The 27,827-nt window shown below is 43.6% G+C and overlaps 1 protein-coding gene and 1 pseudogene across 1 annotated transcript; both read right to left on the bottom strand.

Annotated features, from left to right (window-relative positions):
* Positions 1-974: 974 nt before the first annotated feature.
* LOC129380233 (uncharacterized) lies at positions 975-27,124 on the bottom strand. The gene is made up of 4 exons (XM_055072827.2): positions 26,947-27,124; positions 18,748-18,994; positions 11,656-11,726; positions 975-2,614 (listed from the first exon to the last, which is right to left on the bottom strand). The coding sequence occupies exons 1-4, from the start codon at positions 27,105-27,107 to the stop codon at positions 2,440-2,442; spliced, it is 654 nt and encodes a 217-aa protein (XP_054928802.1). The 5' UTR covers positions 27,108-27,124; the 3' UTR covers positions 975-2,439.
* Positions 16,260-16,441, bottom strand: LOC126535027 (U2 spliceosomal RNA; annotated as a pseudogene).
* Positions 27,125-27,827: the final 703 nt, after the last annotated feature.

Genomic DNA, 27,827 nt, shown 5'->3' with positions numbered 1-27,827 from the left:
CACAGTGATTCGCTGAAGTTTCAAAAGTATTCGCATTATGTTGCATTCACACAGCAGCTATAGGGATACCGGCATTTCTCTTGCACAACAGGGGCTTAAATAATAAGAAGCGTTGTCGGTTTAAAGAATAACAAAGCCATCGTAGTTACCGGCATCGTATTCGGCTATCAGAAGTTCAGAGCTGACAGACCAGCTCTGGGCCATCCGGCAAGCCAAAGATGCCGCTCGAGTCCAAGAACTTCGAGCCGTCACCTGAGGCCACCACATCAAGAACTGCAGGACTATTTTTTACTAAAGTCTTTTCTTCTTCTTCTTCGGCTACTGAATACAGCGACAACCTCGATGTCTGAGGAAATAAAGTTCACACAACGGGCCGCAGTAACTATAAACGTGGCGCACATCCTCAGCGGTGGTGCCGTCTTCGTTCCGAATGAGAAAGTCGGCAATGCTTCCGTACCACAAATTTCATTGATACAGGCTATCGCCTGGCAGGACTAAGCGGACGCTGGCTCGATGATCATCTGTTACCTTTATCGAAGTGGTTTCAGTTTGTTTATGGTCTCGCCATGTCAGTGCACCTTCCTCTGATGTGGACATTCGAATGGCCAGCAGGAAAGGAGGCGACGTGTTTCATCGCGCTGTAGGTTTGGTCCTCGCTAAGGCCGTAATACTGTCTGTCTGCGCCTGAGTGTGCATTTTGCATAGTGGACACACTCTTTTCGCATGCACAACCCGCCGTGGTTGCTCAGTGGCTATGGTGTTAGGCTGCTGAGCACGAGGTCGCGGGATCGAATCCCGGCCACGGCGGCCGCATTTCGATGGGGGCGAAATGCGAAAACACCCGTGTACTTAGATTTAGGTGCACGTTAAAGAACCCCAGGTGGTCGAAATTTCCGGAGTCCTCCACTACGGCGTGCCTCATAATCAGAAAGTGGTTTTGGCACGTAAAACCCCATAATTTAATTTTTTTTTCGCATGCACTACATATTTTACAGCTAAGCTTATGGCGGGGGTTCAACCACGCTTTACGTGAAGGCGACAATGAACGGCGGGGCACACTGTCGTTGCGTGATCGATAGCAAATGTAATTCAGTAACGCAGCATCCGTCCCAGCCAGGAAGCGAAGCGGAGCTTTGACTAAGATATCGGTGAGAATGCGCAGCTGGGCGCTGGCCTCGCTGATGAGCATTCACCAAGAGCCAGCAGCGCATTACTTGAGACAGTCGGAACGGGCCGCCACACGCCGGCATTTGTAGGGCCAAAGCAGCATGCAGCAACATGGCGTTCGACACAGAGAAAAGTACGAATATAGTAATCTCACATATATCGAAGCGAGCACCTAAACGGTCGAGTGTAGCGAAGAAATTGCACGGGATATAGTGATGGGGCGTTTGCAAAGTCTTTTTGGGATTTCGGGCAACGCCAACCAGCCCTTCGGATTCCCGAAGGGTGTGAGAACTCCGTTATACAGCTTCGAAGTTTTGAAGGTGCAAGTTGGTAGTACTATAGCGAGTGGGGGAAGTTTTTTTTTTTTTTTAGTATCGTATCTATGCATACCTGCACTTTGTAAGCTTCGTAAGTACGCATGGATAAGTTCACTGATGAACATATGTACTTTAGTAACAGATTGTAGTAGTTCCTGCATTGTGTCCCACCATTTGTTACCTTAATATAGCTGAATTTTGTAACGATGTAGTCAATAAGATTACTTAAGAAGGTGGTCGCGTTAGTCACACTTACTACTGTGCCTCGTCTACCAATTCCAAGCGCAGTTAGCACCATCTAATACGAAGGTGCTCACATCTGCTGCGTATATCGGATCAGCTGTGGTGTATTCCGCATTGGGTCCGACATATGTATTATAGACTAAAACTTTGGCCCCGTTTGTCCTAACTGCGTTTGGAATTGGTAGCCGAGACTTAACAGTAGTTGCGACCTACCTTGTTTATTCAGCAAATCTATTTTGTATGTGTTAAGAACATAGTGAAATGCATAAATACATACTTACTCTAGTATAAGTACTGTCATCACTTCTGTTTATTTTTTGCCTTCTGGAAACCCGTTGTGCTAACCTGTATTTGTACCCTCCTTGCGTAATACCTTCGGGCCTTCACTGTATATACAATGAAGGAATTGAAATAATGTTACAAACTCTATCGTTACCTACTGCAATTACACTAAGGTAGCAAATAGTATAATACTAGGTAGTAACTGCTTCGGTCTTTTAAAGAGTGGAGGCGCTAAACAAGAGGTGAACAGTTATCTTTTTCAGAATAAGCATTCCTGCGTTTCTATAAAATGTTCTCATTACTTTGGCGAAATGCGAGTAAACAACACAGAGGCATCAGAGAAACATCACGAGAAACAGTCTGATGTCCACTTTTGTCTGCAATGCTACCATGTATGCTATTCGGGCGAGACTTCACGCGCAATAGCCTTTCATGGAAACATGGAGGAAGCGTTGGTTTTCACTGGCATAATCGTGCTGCTTGCGACTCCAGTGCCTCCCACATAGGCCTGCTTGAAACCGCGGTGTCCACGTACAACCATGGTAAAGATGAGGGCTGCGATAACGCCTAGAATGGCCACAGCTATAATTATGGGTAGGACGATCCTGCGTAACAATCACAACATGTTCAAACATCGCTATGTGTAACGGCTGTGTTTCGCTGCATGAGAATCCAAGTCAAATAGTAAAAAACAACTTGGTCAGAAGTTGCCAACAATGCAATAAGCCACGCGTTCAAGACATTTTCACTTATTATACTCCAGCTTTACTAGTACAGGAACCAGATTACTCTGCATGCGTTAGGTCATTCCACATATTCGTCGTAGTCATCCTCATCATCATCATCAGCCTATTTATGTACACTGCAAGGACAAAGGCCTCTCCCTGCGATCTCCGATTACCCCTATCCTGCGCCAACCGATTCCAACTAGCATCGGCGAATTTTCTGGTTTCATCGCACCACACATTCATCATATTACATGCGAACAACACACTCAGCTGGTCCTATTTGAGTCACTGACAGTGTTCTAACAAGCCAAGCCAGAAACACAGAAAAAAAATGCACATGTATAAGCACTGGACTTCCAACTCTAGATACCCGTCCTGCCCTGAGAGTTCCGTTCGGATTTCGTGATTTACTCTGGAAGATCAATATTCCACAAGGTGTTTGCAGTATGACGAGATCTAATGAATACTTATAGTGGAGCAATAGCTGCACGCAACGTGCTATCTGCTAATTGAGACGTCAGCCTCATCTTTGTGGCATTGGAAATGCAGTGTCTGTTGGCACTCCTGCTCTTCATCACAATCGCCCCCGGTAGGAAAATGGGCAATCCCGGCGACTCCATCTGTGGAAACAAGTAATTGTGATAGAGAATGAGCCAGGCTACGAAAATAATGCTGCGCGCGCTGTGATAAAGATCAAAAAGGGGCGTGAGGGGTTCGATGCTGCAGTTCTTCAGCAACCTAAGTTGACAAATCTTGTATGGTCCTTCATACTGGGGTATATGTGGCGAAGACAGGTGAGCAGGGTGGTTGGAAGCTGTCAGCCAGACTAAATCTCCGGGAGAGTAAACAGGTGGCAGAGCGTGGGCATCATGGACCTTTCTGTAGCGCTAGTTCTTGCAAAACCACCTTCTTGCAAAAGTAAGTTTAACATCTTGGTTTCAAATAGAAACGGTATAAGATATTAAGCTGATCAGAACGTATACTGCACTTCGGCCCGCGTCAGCTACGTCGACGTTCACACCATCCTTTATTTGTCCGCGTTCCAAGCACTTGCGTATCTACTTTCCTTCCACTCCCCGTTGTGGTGGTGCCGTCGGTTACGGCGTTCCGTTTCCTCCACCTCCTCTGGTCTAGTGGTCCACGCGAACGTATAAAAAAATCACGGTAAATGAGTTCGTACCTTTGTTTAAAACTCTGCATCGCCTCTGTGACGTGTGCTAAATCGCTTCGCTTGTCATGCGCCTCTACAGAGTTGAATGGCTCATGATTTTTCTGTGACACCGTAGTTGGTTTCCACTATAGTCAAACCGCGGCTGGCATACGCCCAAACATATTCCCCGTAGCCAGGTTCTCGGTGGGTCAGGACGGAGTCGAGGTCTACGTCGCTTGCGTCTGTATGTGCCTCTGTAGGGGCTGTAGGGTTGAAGTGACGCAAGATTGGGGACGAGGCTGGGAGACGTCGGAAAGTCGTGAACGTCTCGTTGCCGGCAGGAGTCGTCAATGACACGTCACTGAAGCCGCGCAGAAGTTCTGGTAGAGGACTTTATTTCCCATGAAATGGATATTACATCGGCAAAGAAACGAGCACAGCCTAACAAAAGTGCGAAATTCTTCATGATTTGTGTCTGGGAAAGTCAGTAATGGCGCCTAGTTTCACATGGTTAGAATATATACTGCGCGTAGACACGACGGGGCAGAGCATCGTTGCTTGCCAAGCGGCACGTTGGCACTTCTTCAATTTCCATTGAAGCTCGGAATAGGTTAGGCACGCCAGAACAGGTCTAAGGCTGCCAAGAGAAGTCGTGAACTCTGGAGCCAGGGCAACAATATCGTCTTCGAGGGAGCATAGACACGTTCACCATTATAAGCCACGCAGAATAGTGTCCATTTTTGGCTCAAATGTGGCGGGTTCATTGCCAAACCTTACCGGCATCATAATAAACTAAACTAAGTCGAGAGATATAAACGTTGCTTTAGGCGGTCGGCATCAGCTATTAGCACCTGTCAATATCCAGAGCGCAATCGTATGGCGAAAAGAATTTAGACCCTCCTGCGCACAAGAAGGCGTCATCAATATACGGTAGACGGTATAAATATTTTTGTCTTACCTTATTAAGGCGGCGACTGTCAAAACAAAACAAATAGAGCAATCTTTATTTTTATAAAGCATCTCATGGGAGACATAAAGATTATGAGAAGGCTTCACAATTTGACGTAGAAGCATGTCGTCGGCATGCTCACTGATCCCATGACGCTCACTCCGAGAAATAGTGTAGGGTCGTTGCCAGAGCGGGAAATGAGAACGCGTGTCCACGCGGTGCTTTGCAGTCGATGTGCATATGAATGAGGGTGGTTTTGGTGGAAAGACGGGCGAAATCGATTCAGGATAGCGAGACGCAGCAGGCGCTAAACCGCTGTAACGTCGTAAGTAATCTGGTGACTGAAGACGCCTGTGAAATAAATGCACGTCTGAAGCAGAAAAAGCGCTCAGGTCTCCGGGGAAGAGCTGTCTGCCATGTCAATGATGTCGGTGGATTCGATAACTTCGACGCAGCCGAGACACCACGAAGAAATGTGAGCGTAAAGTAGAGAAGGTTGCACATCAAATGTTTACTAATATCAGCCCGAAGGTAAAAAGTCGAAATTCGTGAACGGCATCAATAATCTTTCTAGCTAGGAATGACTCAGAAGGGCGAAGGAAACAGTTGCGTAAAATAGACTGTCGTAAGACACAGGTAAATTAACAGCGGTGTGGGGGGGTAGGCGGGTCCATTCCGCAGTGACCTATTCTGCGAGTGGTCCTCTACAATCGTCAAAAGAGATCTTGCGTAAAGGAGAGTGTTCGACCTCAGCCCAGCCGTTTTGTGTCATGAGAGGAAGTCCCTATCAAGGATGATGTAGTGTGAGCAGGAGCGCGGTAAAATAATTTGTGATTTAGGAGGTTACCGCAAGGAACACACGATATGAAGAAAGGGACAGAACTACCGCTTCGTGTTGTCCCTTTCTTCGTCTCGTGTGTTCCTTGCGGTAGCTTTCGAAACCATGAATCACCAACTGGCCCAGACCCACAATCTGCCGTATTATAAACTCAATTGCGTACAAAACGTCTTGGATTACCTTATGAGCCGTACAAGCTGCTAACGGCTGAATACCCTGTGCATTTGTTGTTCGGAAGGCCATGCCTGTAAACGGCATCGTCGCCGTTGCCACACAGAGTACGCTTACGAGTCCCTGGTAGAGCCTCGGTAATCTTTTCACTCTTGTGCCGAACAGGCGAAGGCACGAACAATGTATGTCGTGAATGTGGCTCATAATAATAATAATAATAATAATAATAATAATAATAATAATAATAATAATAATAATAATAATAATAATAATAGTTATCATCATCCTGTTTTATGCCCACTGCAAGGACGAAGACCTCTCGGTGCGATCTCTAATTAAACCTGTCTTGCGCCAACCGATTCCAACTAGCGCCCGCAAATTTACTAATTTCATCGTTCCACCTAGTCTTCTGCCGCCCTCTACTGCGTTTCCCTTCTCTTGGTAGCCATTCGGTTACCCTAATGGTCCAACGGTTATCTAACTGGCGCATTACATGACCTGCCCAGCTCCATTTTGTTCTCTTGATGTCAGTTATAATATCGTCTATACCCGTTTGCTCTCTAATCCAAACCGTTCTCTTTGTTTCAACGTTATGCCCAGCAATCTTCGTTCCATCGCTCTTTGCGTGGTCTTTAACTTGTTCTCAAGCTTCTTTGTCAGTGTCCACGTCTGTGCCCCATATGTAACCACTGGGAAACTGCATTGATTGTACACCTTCCTTTTCAATGATAATTGTAAGCTTTCAGTCAGGATTTGACAATGTCTGCCGTATGGGAAATAACCCATTTTTATTCTTCTGACCAAAAGGCACCAGCGAAAGCTGAGGAGCAAGTTCCTTTCGCACAAATGCCTTGATGTGCCTAAGCAGTGCTGGTGGATCAGAGAGGACAGTCATGCACCGAGAGTTCTCGCCGTTCGAGACAATATGACGAATCATGGCACGCTGTTTGTGCAGCTCCTCCTAACCCTGACATAGATCGATGTGCTATGCTACACTGTTCGTGTCGTTTGCGTGCCACATTTCAAAAATATCATCAGTGCCTCCCGCTTTTTTTTTTTTTTTTGCAATTGATTCGCAAATCTCATCTCTGAGAAGAAGCTGTACCACTGAAACTCCTGGCAAGCAGACTTTCGGCTGTGCATCAAGAGGCGCGGGGGTATTTGTCGAAGAAGAGACGAATACCGCGGTGGTAGTGGGTCCTGCCTGCTCTACTGATTCGCGTTCTGATTGGTCTGCGGAGAGCGATTCCAGTGGCAGCGGCGAAAAGTTCCGCCTGGAATCGATCGGTGTGAAAAGGCCCTTTCTGCGGATCCCTGCATCGGAGAATTGGATTTCGCGTCGGTATAGACGCCGGAATCTCCTCTGTGAGCGTGTTCTAAGCGACTCAGAAAAAAAATAAACGTAGGCTTCCTGCCCAGACACACATTTGCACCATTATTCAAACATCATGTCGAATTAAAAATATATATATAGCAATAAGAAGCCAACAAACACTGAAACCAAGGACAACATGGGACACTCCCAGGGATCTACTAGGACACATAAATACCCAAGAAAGTGGATGGGAAAACGGCGCCGCGGTAGCTCAATTGGTAGAGCATCGCACGCGAAGTGCGAAGGTTTTGGGTTCGGTTCCCACCTGCGGCAAGTTGTTTTTATGCACTTTAATTTCGATTAATTTATCGTTTCTTTATTTCATTAATTAAGCACAAGTAATTTCCCCCATGTTGTCCTTGGTGCCAGTGTTTGTTGGCTTCTTATGATATGACTAATAAGAATCGGGTCCCTCGGTTAAGCCCCTTTCTTCTCGTTTATATATTTATATATATGTATATATATATATATATATATATATATATATATATATATATATATATATATATATATATATATATATATATCTATATATATATATATATATATATATGTTGTATTGAAGCCTAAAGGAGAAAATCGAGTCGCTGCGACGAGAACTCGCACAAGTAACAAAAGTAAACCTTGAGCACCAGCAAGAAAACAGGAAATTAAGCAGTGAACTAAAAGAAGTCAGGAGAAAGAACTTACTGAATTAAAACAGTATGGAAGGAGGAACAATGTCGAATTGAAGGGGGTTCCGCTTACGGAAAACGAAAACATGCGTGACACAATCGAAAAGGTTGCCAAACGCCTGTGTTGAACACTCCGCGCACGACATTCACGCCGCACATCGTGTTCCCGCAAAAGGCAGCACGCCCGCTAATATTGTCGTAAGATTTTTCAAGGACCTCCAGAGATAGCTTAAGGGCAGCCAAAAAGCACTGACTCAATAGTTCAATGCTTCGTTATTAAAATAACACGCCGATATTCCTGAACGAACATTTATGTGCAGAGAACAAAGTTTTGCTGGGTAAAGCCATACAGGCAAATCGAGAGAAGGACTAGAAGTTTGCAAGGGTGACCGACGGATAGATATTATAGCGTAAAAGCGAAAACTCTCGAGTACAACACGTGTCATCTATGGAGGACCTTAGCGAAATAAACTAAGCATGCAATAGCTGAAGTTCGCAAATCCAACCCCAAAAGAAATTTTACGTTTTTCGACTGAAACGTCCGCAGTGTAAGAAAAACCTTAATCTTCTTCTCTCCTTTATTTCGCAGCATAATAAACATTATGACGTTATTGCACCCACTAAACGTGGCTCAGAAAGGAAGAAACAGTTACCATACCTGGCTATGAACTGATATTGCAGCCACGTGCATCTAATTCCCGCGGAGCAGGTGTTGCCCTTTTCGTCAAGAACAAACTCCCCTTACCTAAACTGTCTGAATTCACATGCTTCATAACGTATATTGAAGCACTCTTTCTACAGATCGAATCCTCTGTTGTTCTCGGTGTGATTTATCGGCCACCAAACACAGTCACTAGCTGTTTTCTTGACAAACTTGAGGAAATTCTTTCAGCCCTGACAAGGACTGGCCGTACTCAGGTTGTAATTCTTGGCGATATAAACATTGATGTCTTGAGCGCTAGCCACAAAGAATGTACTTGCCTAATAAAATCATATAATTTTCGTAATTCATTCACTATGCCTACGCGGGTGACTGGCACATCAGATACCATTTTAGATTATGTGCTCACTAATATTTCTACTGACATAACAGCACGCGTTTCTGACGAGCCTGTCACCGATCTCATACCAACCTTTCGCACGTTAGAACAAGCGTCTATGGTATGCCATGCGGGCCACAGAACAGCTTACAGAATTGATTATTCAAAGGTTCGTAACTTTTTACTTTCAACAACTCGGCACAAGGTTTATCGTGACGACGTATACCAAGAAGTTACTAATTTATTTAATGTTATTATAGACTCCGTTAAAAATTCCAAAACTATCATCAATAGGCGTACATACGAGATGCCAATTTCCCCGTGGATTACCATGAATTTAATAAATACGCTTAAGGGAAAAAAACTATTGGTATCTTAAATGTGAACGTGATAAGCATAATGCCCATCTTATAATTGAGTACAAAACTGCCCGTAATATATCTGTAACTATGTCGCGTAAATGTAAAAAATAATATTACTCCAACCTTATTGAACAAGCTGCTGGTAATTCTAGGAAAACTTGTCAAACAATGAACGAAGCAACTGTACATACTCGCAAGGCAAGAATTGTACCTGATAACTTACTTTACAAATGTTGGTCCCTTAGTGGCTAAAACGCTGCCTCGTCTTAACAAAGCTTCTTACGAACCTATTACCACGACCAATAGTTTCGTTATCAATATTATAGTGCGTTATGAAATTCTGTCTATTATGAGTAAGCTGGTAATCACTAATGCGCCGGGCCAGGACGAGATTCCAGCGCACGTTATAAAAGATAATATTGATGCATTCAGACGCATATTACGCGATCTATGCAACCACTGACTACGGGCTGGAAAATATCCATTGACATTTAAAATAGCCAAAGTTACCCATACTTATAAGGAGGGGGACAGGTCTGACCCTTCTTGCTACCACCCGATATCTGTACTGAGTGTGCTTAACAATATTTTTGAAAAAAAAATATCGCAGGACACATGGATTTATTTTTGAACAAATATCACGTGTTATGTCCGCATGAACATAGGTTCCGACCTTTGCGTTCTACAAACACAGCAGTGTTCAGTCTGAGTGGAACATTAAATACCGCCCTTCAAGAGAACAAAATCGCTGTCGCAGTTTTTTTTTACTTCAAGAAAGCATTTGATACCGTAGACCACAAAATCTTACTCTATAAGTTACGTAAATATGTCTTCCGCAACAATATGTGGCATTTCATATAGAGTTACCTTAAAGCTCGTCAACAAATGGTAATCACTAACAACATTACTTCTTCTCTTCAGTTCATACGAACAGGTGTGCCACAAGGTTCGGTATTAGGTCCGTTGCTTGACTTCCTATACATAAATGACTTAGCACAAGTACTAACCACTGCCGAAATGCTCATGCATGCTGACCACACCAACCTTATTATAACTGGAGAAAATATTTCAGATATAGAAGAAAAATGAATACTGATCTAGCCAAAATTGCTGATTGGTTTACTACTAAGAAGCGTACCATTAATCCTATTAAAACTAAATGTATCCTATTCCATTCACGAAATACTACTCCTCCCCTTAATGATATAATTCTACGTATTAATAATTGCTCCCTCAATCGTACCGACTCGTTCTCCTACCTAGGTGTCCTTCTGGACAGCTGCTTAAGTTAGCAGCTTCAGCTAGATGCTGTCTACTATAAATTAGCTTCAAGTTATGCCCTCGTGCAAGCTCGTGAATACTTTGAGGTTTCAACACTTCGTATTTATACTTTGCTCTAGTGAACTGCCACCTTTTGTACTGTGTATATTCTTGGGGTTCGACATATAACTCCTTCCTTGAACCTGTACGACGGTTGCAAAAACGAGCTACACGTACGATAACCTTCTCGCGATACTATGTACCAAACAAACCCCTGTTTTCTATGCTAAAAATCGTGCCTTTTATTTCATACGGGAATTACGATTAGCCACATGTATTAAGAATGTTATAAGATACAACGAGTCATTCCCTATTTTGTTACTCTACACCCTACAACGCCACGCTACGAACCAAACTTTGGTAACTTAAATATCCCGCCAATAAAAAAACGCCTATGGTAAACGACTGCTACAGTATGCTGGAGCGGATGTATAGAATGGTATTCCGCATATATAAAGAACTCACAGAAATTGGTCAGGGCAACAAAAAAGTATTATTTCCAAAATTATTCTCCCTGCTTCTTATACTGATTCTTGTGTTCTCTTTTTGTTAAACCATGTACAACTATTATTTCATCAGGTATTTCTTGTGTTTATTGCGAAGAGTTGCAATTTTCCTGCTCTCTTGGCTAACTTTTCGAAAAGACTAATAATAATACATATACAATAAGCTTTCATTTTGGAAATCCATGTACTACTATTACTCATTATTCCTGTATTTATTGCAAATTGTTGTATTTTTTGAATTCCTTGTTAATGTATTTGAAACTCTTTACTAGCATTATTTTGCAATAGTATCGTATAAGTATATTTTGAAATGAGCCCCGTACTAGCCATTGGCTATGCGACCATACAGATTGTGCGAATCTCGTATAATGAAATGTTTGTGCGTGTAATAAATAAATAAATAAATAAATAAATAAATAAATAAATAAATAAATAAATGAAGAAAGAAAGAAAGAAAGAAGGAAAGAAAGAAAGAAAGAAAGAAAGAAAGAAAGAAAGAAAGAAATGCAAGCAAGATTTTGTATGCCTCTTACTTTGTCTGGCTTCTCTCTTCATTGAACGGTAAGGCCCCGGCCATCCTCTCAGGCGATTGTACGCCCTCTGCCTGGATATATTGAATAAAACGCGTTGCAATGATGGAAAATATTTTTTTATATAAGTCGCACTGTTGAGAACGCAAGAAGAGACCGGTGTTTACCAACCACGCTATGATTCTTATAGCCACAATTACCATGCACATATAGCGAGTTGGAAATGTTTAACAAAATAGGCAAAGTGGGTTTTAGCCCGACCAAGCTGCAGTCCTTCTACTTGTTTCTCGTACATATATTTCTAGCTTTGCACATTTGCAGCTGGCTTGCTAGTTGTGTCGGTTTTTTTTTTTTTTGGCCCCAGATGATTCAAGCTTTATTGAATTTATTTCGTTTGGAGGTCGCATCAATTCGTAACGTTCTGTTGTTCTTTGCTTTCTGCAGTGCCACATGACAGAAGCATACAAACTTGTACAAACCACTTCTCCACTGCGACATCCTTTCGCCCTTCCCATCGATAATTTCCAAGAAAAAGTGCGCCATCCGTTGCCACAAATAACGCATGAATTGAGCCGCAACACATCCCGCGAACTTCAAGGGAAGCTACGGGGTCTATAGTTCTAAACACTGCGAACCTATGCGTGTCAAACAACGACGTCTGTTTGTTTCATTCCGACGAAAGAATATTCGCGCATTGAAAAGCAAACACGAAGCATGCGTCGTACGAAATATCGGTGAATTGGCATTCTCTGCACATTATTCTCTACTGTAAATATATGGTAAAATAATTCTGGGACTTTACGTGCCAAAACCGCGTTATAATTATGAGGCACGCCGTAGTGGCGGGCTCCGCAATAATTTTGACCGCCCGGAGTTGTTTAACGTGCATCAAATGCACGATACATCAGCCATTTCTGCATTTCATCCGCATCGAAATGCGGCCGCGGTAGCCAAAATTTGAACCCGTGCCCTAGGTGAAGTTGTTATTGCGTGACAGTCCGAGTGTTACCCTCCCATTTCAACAAACAATTTTTGGTTTGTGAAATATGCAGCAATGTAGGTGCACTCTAACGTAGAGCTACTCCAAACGTTCCCACTCCATGGCTGCAATCAGCTATTCACGATTGGTGAAATTTACCCGGGCCGAACCGACTTCGATTCTCTGTTACCGGCGTCAAGAAAACCGCGAAAACTCCTGAACTGATATGACGTGTACACACTAATTATGCATGATTACACCAAAGAAAAAGAAATGAATTATCTCCGATTCTACCCCTTGTTTTCCCATCAATCATCCGCTACTGGTCAAAGGATTTCGGAATAAGCCCATTTCGCCTGTCTGCCAGGTGACGTTACAAAAGCGCGACAACTCACCACGTCGAACTTCCGCGTATGCATGAAATATGCATTATTATGCCGAAAAACACGAAATTGCTTTCGGAATAGCAGGAAACTGCCCTGTTCTGAAATGAATAGAGGATGGCTGCCCACCCATCGCTCTGGCGCTGGCTACCAGGAGATGCCGGGAGGAACGTATTTATTTCCGTGTAAAAATGTATTACTCGCCATACTGGCCCCGCGACAATGGGTGTTCAGTGAAGCTGTTGAGTGGTGGTAGTTAACTACCACTACAACCGCTGCGGGGGATATGCAATGCTTTACGGCTTCAGAGTAATGGTAGTAACAACAATTTAAAGTAATGGTAGTAATGGTAAATTTGACAGCACGCCGCCGCTGGTTGTGTTGCCTCTTTTTCCCCTTTGCCGGTCATCGTATTCACGCTGCTCCTCTGGAGCCCTGCCTATGCTTTGCCTACCCATAGCGGTGCTGCACCAATAATAAAATAAGCCGCTAGGCTGGGTCTTTTATATGCGAAAGGTTAGTGACGTCACTCTCCACGTCGTAAACAGCTATCGTCGCGGCACCTTCTGCAACAGTAACCTTTACCGGGAAACGTATTTTGGAAGCGCTACGCGCTTGGCATTGTTATCACTAACGCCTTAGCATCATTTGTGTTGTTCGGATACTTGTTTTGTGCTTGTTGTTTATTGACACGAATGCTATTCCCTGTCTTGTATAAATGATTCCAAAGAATGCTTGCAATCTTTGCTTCACATTGCTGAGTTCTTGAAGCTTGCTTCATCTCAGTAGCGGTTCGACCCGGTATTGCGCGACCTGCGGGATTGACCGACATTTTTGCCCACAGTCGATGGCACGAAAAATACTGACCAACTAAAAGTTTAACAGCTTCGCTGTAAAATTTCTGCGTCACAGAATATGGTTGAGGGCCCTTTCAGCACGTATACGACATCGCATTACCAGCTCTTTTTCGATCAGGATCCATGTTAGCGGTATTTTTAGCCTTCCGTTGCACGCCACTGCGATTTTCTGCCACCCACCGAAAGCGAAGAGAAAAGGGGGGCATGTTACAGAGGCTGGCGCTATACCCTCCAAATCCGGTTACCTTCGCTCACGCCGCTAGCCCAGCTCAAGCCAAAACCCTCTCCACTATAGCGTGCTCCGCACGGCTTGTCAGACAATTAGACAAGAAAAACCCATCAAGGTTGACAATGCTATTCGCTTTACTAGGAAACAAATGCGAGCTCCTATAAACGAGCGCAGCATCTCATTGGCATGTCCGACCTCGCGGGTCACCGCCCGGTGCTTGCCTCGGCGTGTGCCTAAATTTAACGTCACGATATTGGAATGAAAACCGATGGGAATAGCTTTACCTGGTAGCGCCCTAGGCTATTGATGAAAAGTTTATATTCCTCAATATAAATAATAAGTGGTCGTGCGATACACAGTTGAATGCTTTGCTGAAATATATAAAGACCATGTTAGTCTGGCCATTGTTGTCAAGAGATAATGTTGTTATGTGTACAACTGCAATTAACTGCGCAGCTGTTAAGTGGCTTTGCCCGAAGCCGCGCTGGAACCTTGTTAGAAAGGAATGCTCGTTTTAGAATTCGTTGATGTTCTTTGACACGATAAGCTCTCAAGTTCAAATCAGGATGTTGGACGGCATTTATCTAGGACTAGCGGCCTTTTTTTTTTTAAATGAGAACTACTCGGGCTATCCTTCAGTCATCAGGAAATTCGCCAGCCGTTAGCCACACAAGAAAAATTATAGCAACAAATTTAGCGATTGTCTCCGCGTAACAACGCAGAAACACGTATAGAATATTGCCGAGCCCGAAAAATATTTGAGTTCCTAAGTGCAGTAGAAGGCAAAGTCATCCCCGCGTGCGATATCTAATTTGCCGACGGCAACGACCATTATTTTGCACAGGCCGCACAGATACTGAGGCTTCCATGAACGGTAATAAAATAATTACTAGAATGGTATCGCACCTTGTTTTGTATTTGTTATCATTTTGCTGGTGAATGCGACCTGTCAAACATGTTTATGTTTTAGATATAGTTACGGAGTTTGGCTGTACCATCGTCTTTCATAAACCTAGGTAACAGGCTTTAGAAGTAGTAATTGTTTATTTCCGCCTTGCACGCGAGAGGAGATTTTACAACGAAGCTCTATATGGCTAGGTTCTGGATAAAATTGCGTGGGTCTATCAAGCCGTGTAGATCAAGAATTTACACCACTATATAATTTCTTTACCCAAAAGAACCGTCGCGTGGCGACAGCTTCAAGCTAATTCATTTCCTTGTGTCTTTGATCTTCACCCCTTCCACCCCGTGTTCACCTTCCTCTTTGGAAGGCTGCGCTGACCAACTCAGACCCGCATGAGTAGCGACGGCTGATCCGGCGGGCACGCGGAGGGGCGCGAGTAAATGGGGCCCTTAAGAGGAAGCTTTAGCTCGGGCCCAACTCCGACGCGGCCTATTCAAATACATGTAAAACGCAAAAACGTTTTTATGAGATAACCCCTGGACCGATTTTGATGAAATTTGTTGCATTTGAAAGAGAAAGTTAAATTCTAGTGACTGTTGAAAGCGGAATTTCGATTTAGGGCTTGAATTTTCTTAAAACGATTTTCAAATATTTGACCGTTTGAAAAAAATAGAAGCACGAAGTTTACAAATTCATAGCTCTGCATCAAAAACTGATATCGCGGTTCTGTAAACGGCATCCATTCGATCATTCAAAGCGGACAAAATCAATGTGTCATTTTGCATCTTACGTGAATTTGTTACGTTGGTTACAACGGTTTTGCAAAAGTTGTATTTCCCTATGATAAAATTTTTTTATTTTCATGTGTCACATATCAATTTTGTCCGCTTTAGATGTACTATTAGATGCAATTCACAGAATTGTATTATCATTTTTAGTTGTTTAGTTACGGAGTTGTAAACTTGATAGTTTCGTTTTTTGAAAATTTTCGATTTTTGCCAATTTTTAATAAAAAATTGACGACCTAACTAAAAAATTCGAAACCAACAGTCACTAGATTTTAAGTTTGTATTTTAAATGCAACAAACATCGTCAAATTTGGTGCAGTGGTTGGCGAGAAAAACGAATTCTCCTTTTACATGTATTTAGATAGGGGCACTCGAGCTAAAGCTTCCTCTTAACTAAGGGCTGCACCCTACGAGCAAGTTTCCCCAACTCGTAAGAAATAAATGTTTTCTCTTCCTTTCTCTTTCCCCACACGTGTGCCAATCCGCGGGCTGAGCCGCGGCGTAGGTGAAGCAGGCTTTAAGCACTCCGCCAACTTGCGAAAATAAGTTTAATATCTTCGCTCCAAATAGAACCCATACAAGATATTAAGCTTGTAAAAACAGGTACTACACTTTGACCCGCGTCGGCCATGTCTACATTCGCAGTCATTGTCGCAGTTCCAAGCGCTTACGTGTCTCCTTTCCATTCCTTCCAAAGCTCTCCCGTGGTGGCGGTGCCGCGAGCGTGCTGACCACCAGGAGCGCGAGGCGGAAAGAAATGCTAACCATCCACGAGGCCCCAATCCCTCAAACTTGGAACGTTTCACAGGAGCAACGGCCAGGTTTCAGAGGGCGTTTGTGCGCAACTAATTTTGTGTGGCCTGCGCTATGTTGACCGCTCGTGGATTTCGAATGACCTCGCAGACATTAGTGCACTGCTCCACGTCGACCAACGCACGATCGCCTTGGCTATGGTGAGGCAGTGTGTGCCCTCAGAGTCCGGTGAATTGCGTGTCTGTTATCGGTGCCTGGATTCAGTAGTAAAATGCGCCGCGCCGCGTCTTGCAACAATAAATGGGTATGTATACCGGCGAGTGCCTCATCACCTTCCATGGCTCAGCATCGTGGAGGAGCGAGTACTCGCTCCCCGCCTTCCATTTATGTGCCTACGGCGTCTGACGCACGGCAATGAACATTTGGCCATTAAGGGGTCCACGTAGCTTCGCTGGTCATCCAACTTCACAGAGTGTAGTGGCACTGAACTATTGTAATTCGGGAGTACGCGTCAAATGCGCCTGCTGCTTGGTTAATTGTTCCATTTTACGCGTAATTTGAATGACGCTCTGCCGCTAATAAGGTGTTTGCTCGTGAACTCTTTCCCGCGACTTCGCTAAGAAATCGTTATTGAAGTGATGGCGTACTTCTTTAGGTCTGTCCCAAAGAACGTAGGCTCCGGTATCATAAAAATGGTCAGGGCTACTTTCGAAGTGCTGCATCACGCACTCACCGTTGGGCACGATTAATCTTTGAAGGAACGGAATGGGTATTTTAGGTATCAAAACCCTGAGTGCATAAGGCGACCCACGCCTTCACGTTGCAGGCAGATCTACGACAGAGTTTGTCAAAGCAGCAAGAATGTGTAGTATTGTCTTGTACTACTTATATTATTACAAAATAATTTAAATGATCAAATTGCTTTATGTTATGCACAATATGTGTTTAAAATGCATGATGGCTCAGTATGCCGCTACATTTTCTGCTGCAGCAGTCGAGAGTTCGAAACAAGCTTAATTGGGGTGAACATCTGCGCAGTAAGAAAGTCGCAGTTTTCCCCCGAAAGGCGAAGCACTGATTCTAGCCAATAACTAGACAGCTACATGAATTAAGGACCGTAGTTTTATTGGCTGTATGAACTTGTAAACATTCGCTTACTAATTAAATTAATGAGCATGGTGTCATGCGCGCACTTGCAAACACGAGCACATATCACTCGATGACCGCACGCATTCGCTGTCAAAACGCTCAAATGAGAAATCGTGGCAAAAGCAGCGAGCGAATTGACCTTCGTGCTGCCTTTCGTTTCAACGCGACCTAAGCGGGGAGAGCAGAGCGCGGACGAAGCACTTAGCCATCGGTGCACCAAAACTGTACTGACCGCAGATAGCTTGGAAGCTAGCGCCAGGGCGGCTACGCCATATGCAGCCACCGCCAATGTAGAACGCCCCCCCCCCCCCCCTCCCCTATTCTCCCCCGGCGCCTTGCGCGCGACAGTAAACGGCACATTCATTCTATCGCCTCCTCCCCACTTTCCTCCCTTGCTCGCGCAAGGTTCAGCCTCCATGGTCGAATTACATTCGCACGCTTTCCCGCGCACATACGGCATACGGCGCCAGGTGACGATGTTATCGCGCTTGGACTTGATACAGATCCCGACGACGGTGACGGCGGCAAAATGCACTTGGAGTGTCCATCTAATTGCTATCACAATAAAAAAAAATCAAGTGCAGCGGTGGCGTGTGCAGTCAGTCAACAATCGTCGCAGGAATAATACCGGAGCGATTCTCAGACAAGTATTCATTTATGGACACGCACAACCGAAATAACTTCACAGTGCACACAGTCACTCCGTTGTGACTGACAAGCATCGAATGATGTGGAACCTGCCGGACCAACACACAAAAAAACGGAAACACGATAACAACTGCGTCACGGGGGCCCTAGGACATTGGAGCGCGACATCGCGCGGTGATATGTTTTGTATACGAGGAGGCAAGTTTCATCTCTGCTGTTTGCTGCTGTGTGCCTCAAAATGGGGCATGAAGTGTTGTCACGCGAAATATTACTGCCTCTATTGTATTTTACGAGTAGATTGTGCACCCTTAGAAATTATTTCATATAAAATAACAAATTATTATTGTTAATAAAGAGAGAAAGACCAGCTGTATACGAAGAAAATACAGAAAGACGTATTCTTACTGCTCCAATTGGCGGGAATGACATCAGCGGACTTGACGCCCCTGGTCGCGCCACATCGTCCTGAGCAAATTTTGAAGGCTCGACCTGAGCCCGTTCGGGAGCTGCTGCCAGAGGGCTCTCTGGTGGCGGTCGGGAAGGTGTGGCCGGCTCCGGCTGCTCCTGTGGTGAGAGGTCGCCGGTGGCCTTGCGCGGCCACTTGGACTTTTTCGACTTTCGTGCGGGAGATGCACCACCAAACTCCGAGGACCTGGGTGCATTCCCAAATGATAGCTAACACTCTAAACTGAGTACCTGAATACGAATAGGTGCAATATCTGTTTGCGTTCGCTTTAATTCAGTGCGAACACCTATGTTTTCAAATGTCCTGAAACTATTCTACGCCTTTTTTATGCGTAAAAAGATGACACTGGACATGTATTGGGGTTAGGAAACGTTTATGAATATTTCAGTGTGATAGTAAAGTTAGCCTCGTAGAGCTGGCCCACGTCGACGTTGTCATGACACAAGCTAAGTTTTCTAACGTTGTGTATAGCAGTAAGGCTTGGTCTGACTTTGCTCATAAAAAATAAGCGATAGTGCTGTGCACGATTGCTCCGACAGCGGTCACGTGTTTTACTCAGTAAGGATTGCCAGAATGAAACGATTAAATGCACCGTGACGTTATTGCGCATTACCCTCTCAGTTCCTCAAACCAATAATGGCTTGTTTAAACAAAATGCAGTAAAATTGAGATAGCGTTAGGTCAGTGGCCTGTATTGCTTTTACTGTTTAAAAGGCTTCAGCTACAACTTGACAAAGAACATGACAAGTGGAAAGTCTCGTGCGAATGCTCCTTGAATAAGTCGTGGCTATGGTGTTGGGCTGCTAAGCACGAGGTCATGGGGTCGAATCCCTTTCACGGCGGCCGCATTTCAATAGGGGCGAAATGCGAAAGCATCTGTGTGCTTAGATTTAGGTGCACGTTAAAGAGACCTATCTGGTCAAATTTTCCTGAGTCCCCCGCTGCGGCGTGCCTCATAATCAGATCGTTGTTTTGGCGCGTAAGACCACATAATTTATTTTTTTTCCTTTAATAAATCGACCTTTATTACGACTTCAATATTGTTATGCTCTCATAATCACAACTTTATGGGTCCGAGAACACAAGGTCATACTTAAACTAAAGAATTTAGTATCTGCATGAATTGTGCAGATAATCGCGCACCGCCTCCAACATCACCGAGTTCCAAACAAGGTTTGCATTGTTTTTAAAGCGCATTGTGTATTTGACATAAGTTTGCGACGAAATAAAAATTTTCGAGATACTAAATAATGTACCACTAAACTACCGTTCATGCGCGTCGGGCCCTTGTTTCTGTGCACAAGAATTTTGATGACATAGCATTGTTTGCCTCATTCAAGGCAAGCTGCGATAATTAGGTGTATGTATTTCTGTTTCCCGTCTCGCCTCGTTTAAAAAGGCATATACAGGGGCAAAATATTGGAAGTTCACAAAAAAGTTCGTGCACAAGTTCCGGACCGCGAAAAAAGCGATGGAACGAAAAATTTTAAGCGTAACGTTAAGTGACAGTAAGAGAGCGGTGTAGGTCAGAGAGAAAACGGCGATGGCTAATATTCTTGTCGGCATTAATAAAAAGAAATCGAGGTGTGAAGACCACTTAATCACCGGTGGACCACAACAGTTACAGATTCGGGGCCAGAAGAAGGGAACCACAGTCTAGGATGGCAGAAAAATTTGGTGGGCTGAGGAAGTAAGGAAATTTGCAGGCGCAAATTGGAATCAGCTCTGACGAGACGGGGGTAATGGGAGATCGTTAAGAAAGGATCGTGTGAAATTGTTCAGTTCATGAACAAGAAACTAGACACGATAAAACTAAAACAGGAAGAACTCGTAACCTCAAACAAGGCGCTCTTGTCACGTAACGAAGCACTCGAAAGAAATGTGGCTGATTTAGAGCAGTATTCGAGAATGAATAATGTAGAAATTAAGGGAATCTCTACATCGCAGGGTGAAGACTGCGGGGTCATTCTGAAGCGAATTGGCGATGCTATCGAGTGCCCTCTCTGATCCGCTGATATCGACACGGCTCACCATGTTGCCTCTAAGTCAAATGAGAAGAGCATCATTGCTCGCTTCTGCTCACGCGATAAGAAAAGCGAGTTCATCAGGAAGGCAAGAAGAGCTAGGCTTCGCACTGACCACATTGGTTTCACAGGTGGCACTAGCACGCCTGTCTATGTAAATGACCACTTGACCACTGATAACAAGAAGATGTTCTCGAAGGCGCTGGCACTCAAAAAAGAAAATAAGTGGAAATACTTATGGACAGAAAACTGCCAGATAAAAGCCCGCAAAACTGATGATAGCAGGGTCTATCGCATTATCAATGAGTCCGACCTTCGAAGTTTCACGTCATTCACTGTAAACATTTTTTTCCCTTTCTTTCATGGCCTTGCTCTACCCCATTGACGTAAAATCTCGTCTTACCGCAAATAAACGATCATTCATTCACTTCAATGTTCGTAGCCTTCGTAAGAACATAGATGTAATAATTAACTTCATTGCCTCACTTCACCATGTTTTCACTTTTATCTGCATATCGGAGACTTGGCTTTCTGATTCCGACAACAACATGAGCGGTTTTCCATCTTATCGACCCGAGTATTGTGATCGTCCAACTAACAGTCATGGTGGCGCCGCCATTTTTGTTTCACAAGCTGTCATCTACGCTCGCAGATTTGATCTGGCAGTTAACGTGAATCATAGTGAGTCCGTGTGGATAGACGTCGACCGGTCATTCCTTAATAACAATAAGAACTTGACCCTTGGTTGCATTTGTCGCTCACCGCCATCTTCCCTTAACGATTTCTTGCTTTCTCTTGATGCAGTATTGTCCAAGCTAGCTTTTGAAAATAAGGATGTGGTGATTGTAGGTGATGTTAATATTAACTTACTTGACACTGAAGCTACCTCGTACACAACTTACAGAGATTGTTTTGCTGGATTCGGTTTTGAATCACTCATTGACTGCCCAACTAGAGTAGCCTCTCGTGCGAGCAGTACGCTTATTGATCACGTGTTATCTAACATATCACCATCGCCTTGCTCCGGGGTTATTAATACCGACATAACCGAACATTTTCCTGTTTTTCTCACATTTAACGATGAAATACATGAGAGCGATAATAGCTACTTTACTTCCGTCTTTAGTGCAGATACCTTTATTGAAGCCATCAGTGAAACTGATTGGTCGCCAATTATATCTATGTCTGATCGCGAAGAAGCACTAAACAAATTCTGCACTTTATTTTTATTGGCCGTTTTGACTAACACACGTAATGTAAAATGTGCGAAAAAGTGTAAATATCCGCGCAACCCATGCATGACGGATGGTTTTCTAGAAAGTTTAAGAAAGAAGGAAAACATGTACAAGAAGACTAAACGTCAGCCCTTTAATACTGGACTATCTAGACGCTATAGTAGCTACTGTAAATTACTGAATGTTTTACTTAAACAGGCGAAAAAAAAGTACTACGAAAATAAATTTGATCAGAAGGATAACCCCAAAAAGCAATGGCAGTTATTGAACTCTTTTCTAAAAAATCGCCTGTTGATGCCTCTATAACCAAAATAAATTACAATGGTCTCCCTGTTTCTGAGCCCAACGAAATTGCTAATGCTTTTTCGGACTACTTTTCTTCTGTTTACACTAATAACAACATACATGCGCAGTTGCATAATACTTTGAGCCGCACGGCACAATCATTCTTCTTGTTACCAGCTACACCAAATGAAGTGTGCTCCACGATTGCTAACCTTAAAAATACAGGGCCTGGCTTAGACAATATTTGTGTCAGGCATTTAAAACTGGTTGCGCATTTAGTTTGCGACACGCTCTGTAATATTATCAACCTATGTTTAAAGAAGGTGTATTGCCTTCATTTTAAAAAAAAATGCCAAGATTATTCCTATTTTTAAAAAAGGCGACAAACACACAGGTAATAATTACCGACCAATTACAATTCTTTCCTGCCTTAGTAAACTCATTGAGAAATTATTTGTTAAACGTCTGAATAACTACTTAACAAAGTTTAAATTGCTAAAGAACAATCAATTTGGTTTCCGCCCTGGAAGTTCCACGAATCTAGCTGTTCTATCTCTAACTGACTACATAACAAAATGTATTGATTCGGGAAACTTAGTCGGGTCTGTATTTCTAGACTTCAGTAAAGCTTATGACACGGTTAACCATCAAGTCCTGCTTAATAAACTTGACTCTTATGGTATAACTGGTCCTGCGCTAAGATTCTTAAAAAATTATTTGCTTGACCGGCCATACACAGTACATGCAGCAAATACTTTCTCAGTAACGAACTGTATTAACCAAGGTGTACGACAGGGATCAGTTCTGGGCCCTTTTCTTTTCCTTTTATATATTAATCATCTTCCGGATTCTCCTAACTCCACCAACTACGTTCATTGCATTTTATACGCAGATGACACAACCATATCTTCATCTGACAAATATGTTGCTACTCCTACTTCTAAGTTAAATATTGCATTAAGTAACATTATAAAATGGTGTAGCAACAATTACTTAGTTTTTAATCCTTTAAAAACTAAATTTATGTTATTCAAAAGTGCTCAAAGGGCCGTAACTTCTATACCTGAAGTAAAGCTTGGAATTCATTCAGTTCCCATTAGCACCGACGTCACTTTTCTTGGCATACATCTTGACCCTAACCTTGCATTTCGCTCTCACTTCCAACATCTCAAGCACAAGACTGCGTTTGGTATACGTGCATTAATCAAAGCTCGCCCTTTTTTTTCTCTTAAGGCTCTGCTAGCGCTGTATTATGCGTTCATTCATAGTCACATTAATTACGGCATTGTTTCATGGGGCAACACGTACGCTTGTCACTTATCATCAATTCAACATATCCAAAATCGGTCAATACGCATTATCACTTCTCGCTCCCTGCAATCCAATGCCTCTTTGTTACATCGAGCGTATAACATCTTGCCTATTAATAATTTGTTCCAGTTTAACATACTCGTCTTACTCCACAAGTTGCTTCATAATAACCTTACGTTTCCGTTCATTGCAGTTGACCTTTTGCAGAATAAAAATATGACCAGATTTGCAGCTAACAACAATTTCTTGTTACCCATGGTTCATACCAATTACGGCAAAAAAACATCTTCCTTCGCTGCAATTTCTCTTTGGAATGAATTACCATCAACCATAAAATCCTGTACTTCTCTTGCAATTTTTATTTAAAAATCACCTTAAGCATCATTTCCTGCGATAACTTAACTACGATCTGGCGGTGTACCTTTGACTTTTATCTCACATGTCATTTCTTGTATTTCATCCATGCTTTTTCCGACTTTCTTTTATAACGTGCTTTTTCGTGTTTGATTGTAAATGACATGCCTAATGATGTATTTGATCTGTAGATGTTGTTTATAATAGCGCTAATTTGCTGACTATTGATATCACCATCATTGTTGTTATTAACCGAGGGTCCCACTACAGTTCTTTCACTTTGCACCTTCATCTGTATATTTGTCATGTAATTACTTCTTTTTTTGGAACCAATAAATCTTAAACTGAATCTGAAAGGCGTTCGTCCTGCAGTTGACATAAAACGTAAGCTGATGGTGGTGATACTTGGCCCAGACAGTAGGATGCAACGGCGGACTTCCAGCCAATACTCTGACCATTATGCCGCGATTGCTCGCACATTTCTCTCGTCTCAAAAACCAACCATACCCGCGAACGACCTCTCTTGGCTATGAAGATAAAACGGGTCCGGAGAGCATCTGGGGCACCGCTGCTGGTAGTAGACCCGCAATTTGGTTTGTATCTATACGTGGAAAATAAAAACATAATTGTTGTGTTTTCTGCACCACGTAATTTGGAACTATACGTAACGCTCACTGGTCAGCTACCGATATTTTATTGTATTCTTTAGTTTGACGTATAAAGTCTCCGCAAATCTGAAACCATAGCAAGTTTCAAGTTTTACACATTGTCCAACGGCCAGAAAGCCCCAGTGACTTCTGGTGAATATTCGTGACTTTATCTCTAACATGTTAGCTTTAGCTCTACTGAGAGACTGACGAGAATTTCAGCAACAAATGGCTGTCGGAGGACACAACACAAATGGTTCAACTTCTACGCGGATACCCAGGCAAAGGCTTCAGGAAACCACAAGCTCCGTGTACAAAAGAATGAGCACGTTCTGTGCTGGCTTTAGCGACGCTGGTGTCGATTGCGCGCTTCCACCGACGCTGATGTAATAGGGTCGCTTCGGGGCACCGACGCAGGCTGCTTTGCTCTGTTCCGAACTCGACACATACGGGCTATCCATTAACAACTATTTGCTGCAGAACTTTAATCCGAGTTTCCTGTTCCTGCCTTCATTAAGCAGAAGCCCTATTTTACATCGATGCAAAGGGTACTGAAACTATTGGCAAGCTCTTCTGAACTAGTTCGCGCGCGAATATATGCGCAGAGGTTCCGCCCTCGTAGCTTTTGCCTAATAGCCAAAAAAATGTTGCTACGGGTAAAGCTCTTCGAGACCTTTGGTGCGTACGCCCCTTGGCATTTTCGCGCATTTCTTCTCCGGCGGCAGCTAGTACTTCGAAACACGCGATTAGGCTGCACTGCCTTCGGGATCGGCTGACATTTCCCAGTCCATTCCTCGTAGTGACTAACGCTTAGTTGAACTTGTTTGCTATTGTACTAGCTTCATACTCGCCCCGGGTCGAACCGCTATAGCGTTTCGTTTTTCCTTCACACTACAAATTCTGTCGCAGTATTTGTACACACCGCAAGCATATGCTCATACGTACGCACAATTCTACAAGAGATACTCCCAAATGGCGTCATAGACCATGTTCCCCGAGCTCACACCCACTCACTACCGATATAAACGTAACTGTCGACATCATAAACTCCCGTTGATGCACAGTAGCCTAAATGAATTGGGAATTAAGCTCAGGGGTTTTGCTTGCCAAAACGGCGATATGATTTTCAGACACTCCGTCGTGAGGAACTACGAGTTTCAGTTTTACCACCTAGGCTTCTTTATCGTGCGCCAAAATATAAGTAAACCTCTATTTCATCGCCATCTGAAAGCGGCCGGCACGTCAGGGAATCAACCCACGGCTGCCATCTAAGAATCGGGACGTCATCGCCACTAACCTACCACGGCGGGTCGATGTCGAAATCGTGCCTTCGTTGTCACACGATCGTCGTAACGATTGCCGCCGCCTTTCTGCATGCACTTGCGTCACAGGCGCCACCATTCGCCTTATCCAAACACAGCGGTCCACCTAGCAACGCATTGAGGAACATCACGCGATGCTAGATAGAATGCTATACTCGCGGATACTTTCTGTAACAATGAAGGTATAGCTAGGGGAACAAAGCGCGAACAAGAAAAAGCGCTTCTAAAAAAAAATCCCACATTTTCATTGGTGTTACTTCAATCTGAGGTAGAGATGTACTAACACCTTATTTATAATAGCTAAATAAGACAAAACAAACCACTGAGGGCTGAAGTTGTTCGGCGGCTCTATTCCGCGTTTGGTGAAACGCGAAACAATTCCACGTGGAAGCTTCGTCGATTCAGCGCCCATTCCGAGGAACCGTCAGCGGTCAGGCGCTGCCACACTACTTGGCGCAGTAAGACGTGTGCAGAAGGGCCACACCCGTAGCTTTCTCTTCATTGCCACTTCATTGACCGTTACTTTACCGCCAGAAAGCTTCGCATAACAAAGCTTCTTGCAGCGTGTCAAATGTGTATATTCCTTTGTTTGAAAGCGTGTCAATGTGAAAAAAAAAACTATGAAATGACATTTCGCCAAGTCTTGGACTGAAAAAACTAATTGAGCAGCAACCATTTTCAAATATGTCACATAGAAGAATTTGGAACATAGAACATAGAGAACAGGAAAACTTAGATATGCTAGAGAACATATAAGCACGCTTTGATTTGCAATTTATTATGGACCCTCAAACAATCTTGTAGCAATTAATAACAAATCTCTCTGAATAAGTCGGCAATCGTACACAAAACACGGACAGGGTCATTTAAAAAGCATTCCACCTTATGCTAACGTTCAACAGTAACATATGCGGCGCAGCGCTTGTGCTTGTCTCTTTTCCGCATGCAGTTCGAACTTACGTGTGATCCTTGGGTGGGGTGTCTGCGGAGAACTTGTGCTTCCGGAAGCGCTTCTTACGGCTCCTGTGTGTTCCCAGGGATGTGGTCGAGTCGGGTGACATGGCCCCAGAGACTCGATTGGATGCATTCTGCTCGATCGCACCCTTCTCACTGGTGTTCATGGCTTCGGTTAACCCGGCAATAGCTGAGACAAGGAGACACATAAAATGTAGTTTTGAGTACGTTGGTGCTTAGGAAGTCAAATGTTATTCGTTGATGGAGAGCATTTGAAATGTTATTTCTCACCTGCACAACGCGGTGTCAATCTCACTTCGTTCTTCTCTTCACTGCATGAAGAAACCGGTGGCTTGACAATCACGCGCATCGCGAGCGTGGTTATCATGTACCTGACATTTTACGAGCAGCTATGGCTATATTTGAACATTTTGGGGAACTGGTATTAAAACATTTTCTTTTCACCAACAGGCCCAAGTGGAATTGGAAATTTTAGTAAGGATAGGGAGGTCACAATAGATTAACAAAAGAAGGGAAAGACACCAAGCACTACGCGTAGGATCCGGAGCTGGACTGGACAGCCAGAAAGTTTTTCCTCTTGGTTTCATCGGTGGTGTTGAAGGAGAGAGACACTCCACTAGCATTATCGTTAGCAAGGGCTAGCAACGGCAAAGAGAAGTGTGAGAAATTCATGCCGGTCTGAAAAAGCACGACACTTGCTGTCACAAAAGTTGATACAGTTGTTTGAACTGTGACGATTACGTTGCTGGCGGAGCATTTACTCCAACAGATCCCCTGAAAGCAGTCGTTGAAGCAGCCGAAACCTGGAATTGCTAAACATGCCTGTGCAAAGTGTAAGTGTCAGAGCTGCTGCTGACACTTACGAT

Source organism: Dermacentor andersoni, chromosome 7 (assembly GCF_023375885.2).
Source record: "Dermacentor andersoni chromosome 7, qqDerAnde1_hic_scaffold, whole genome shotgun sequence".
NCBI classification, from domain to species: domain Eukaryota; kingdom Metazoa; phylum Arthropoda; class Arachnida; order Ixodida; family Ixodidae; genus Dermacentor; species Dermacentor andersoni.
This window is presented reverse-complemented; position numbering and strand designations above follow the sequence as displayed.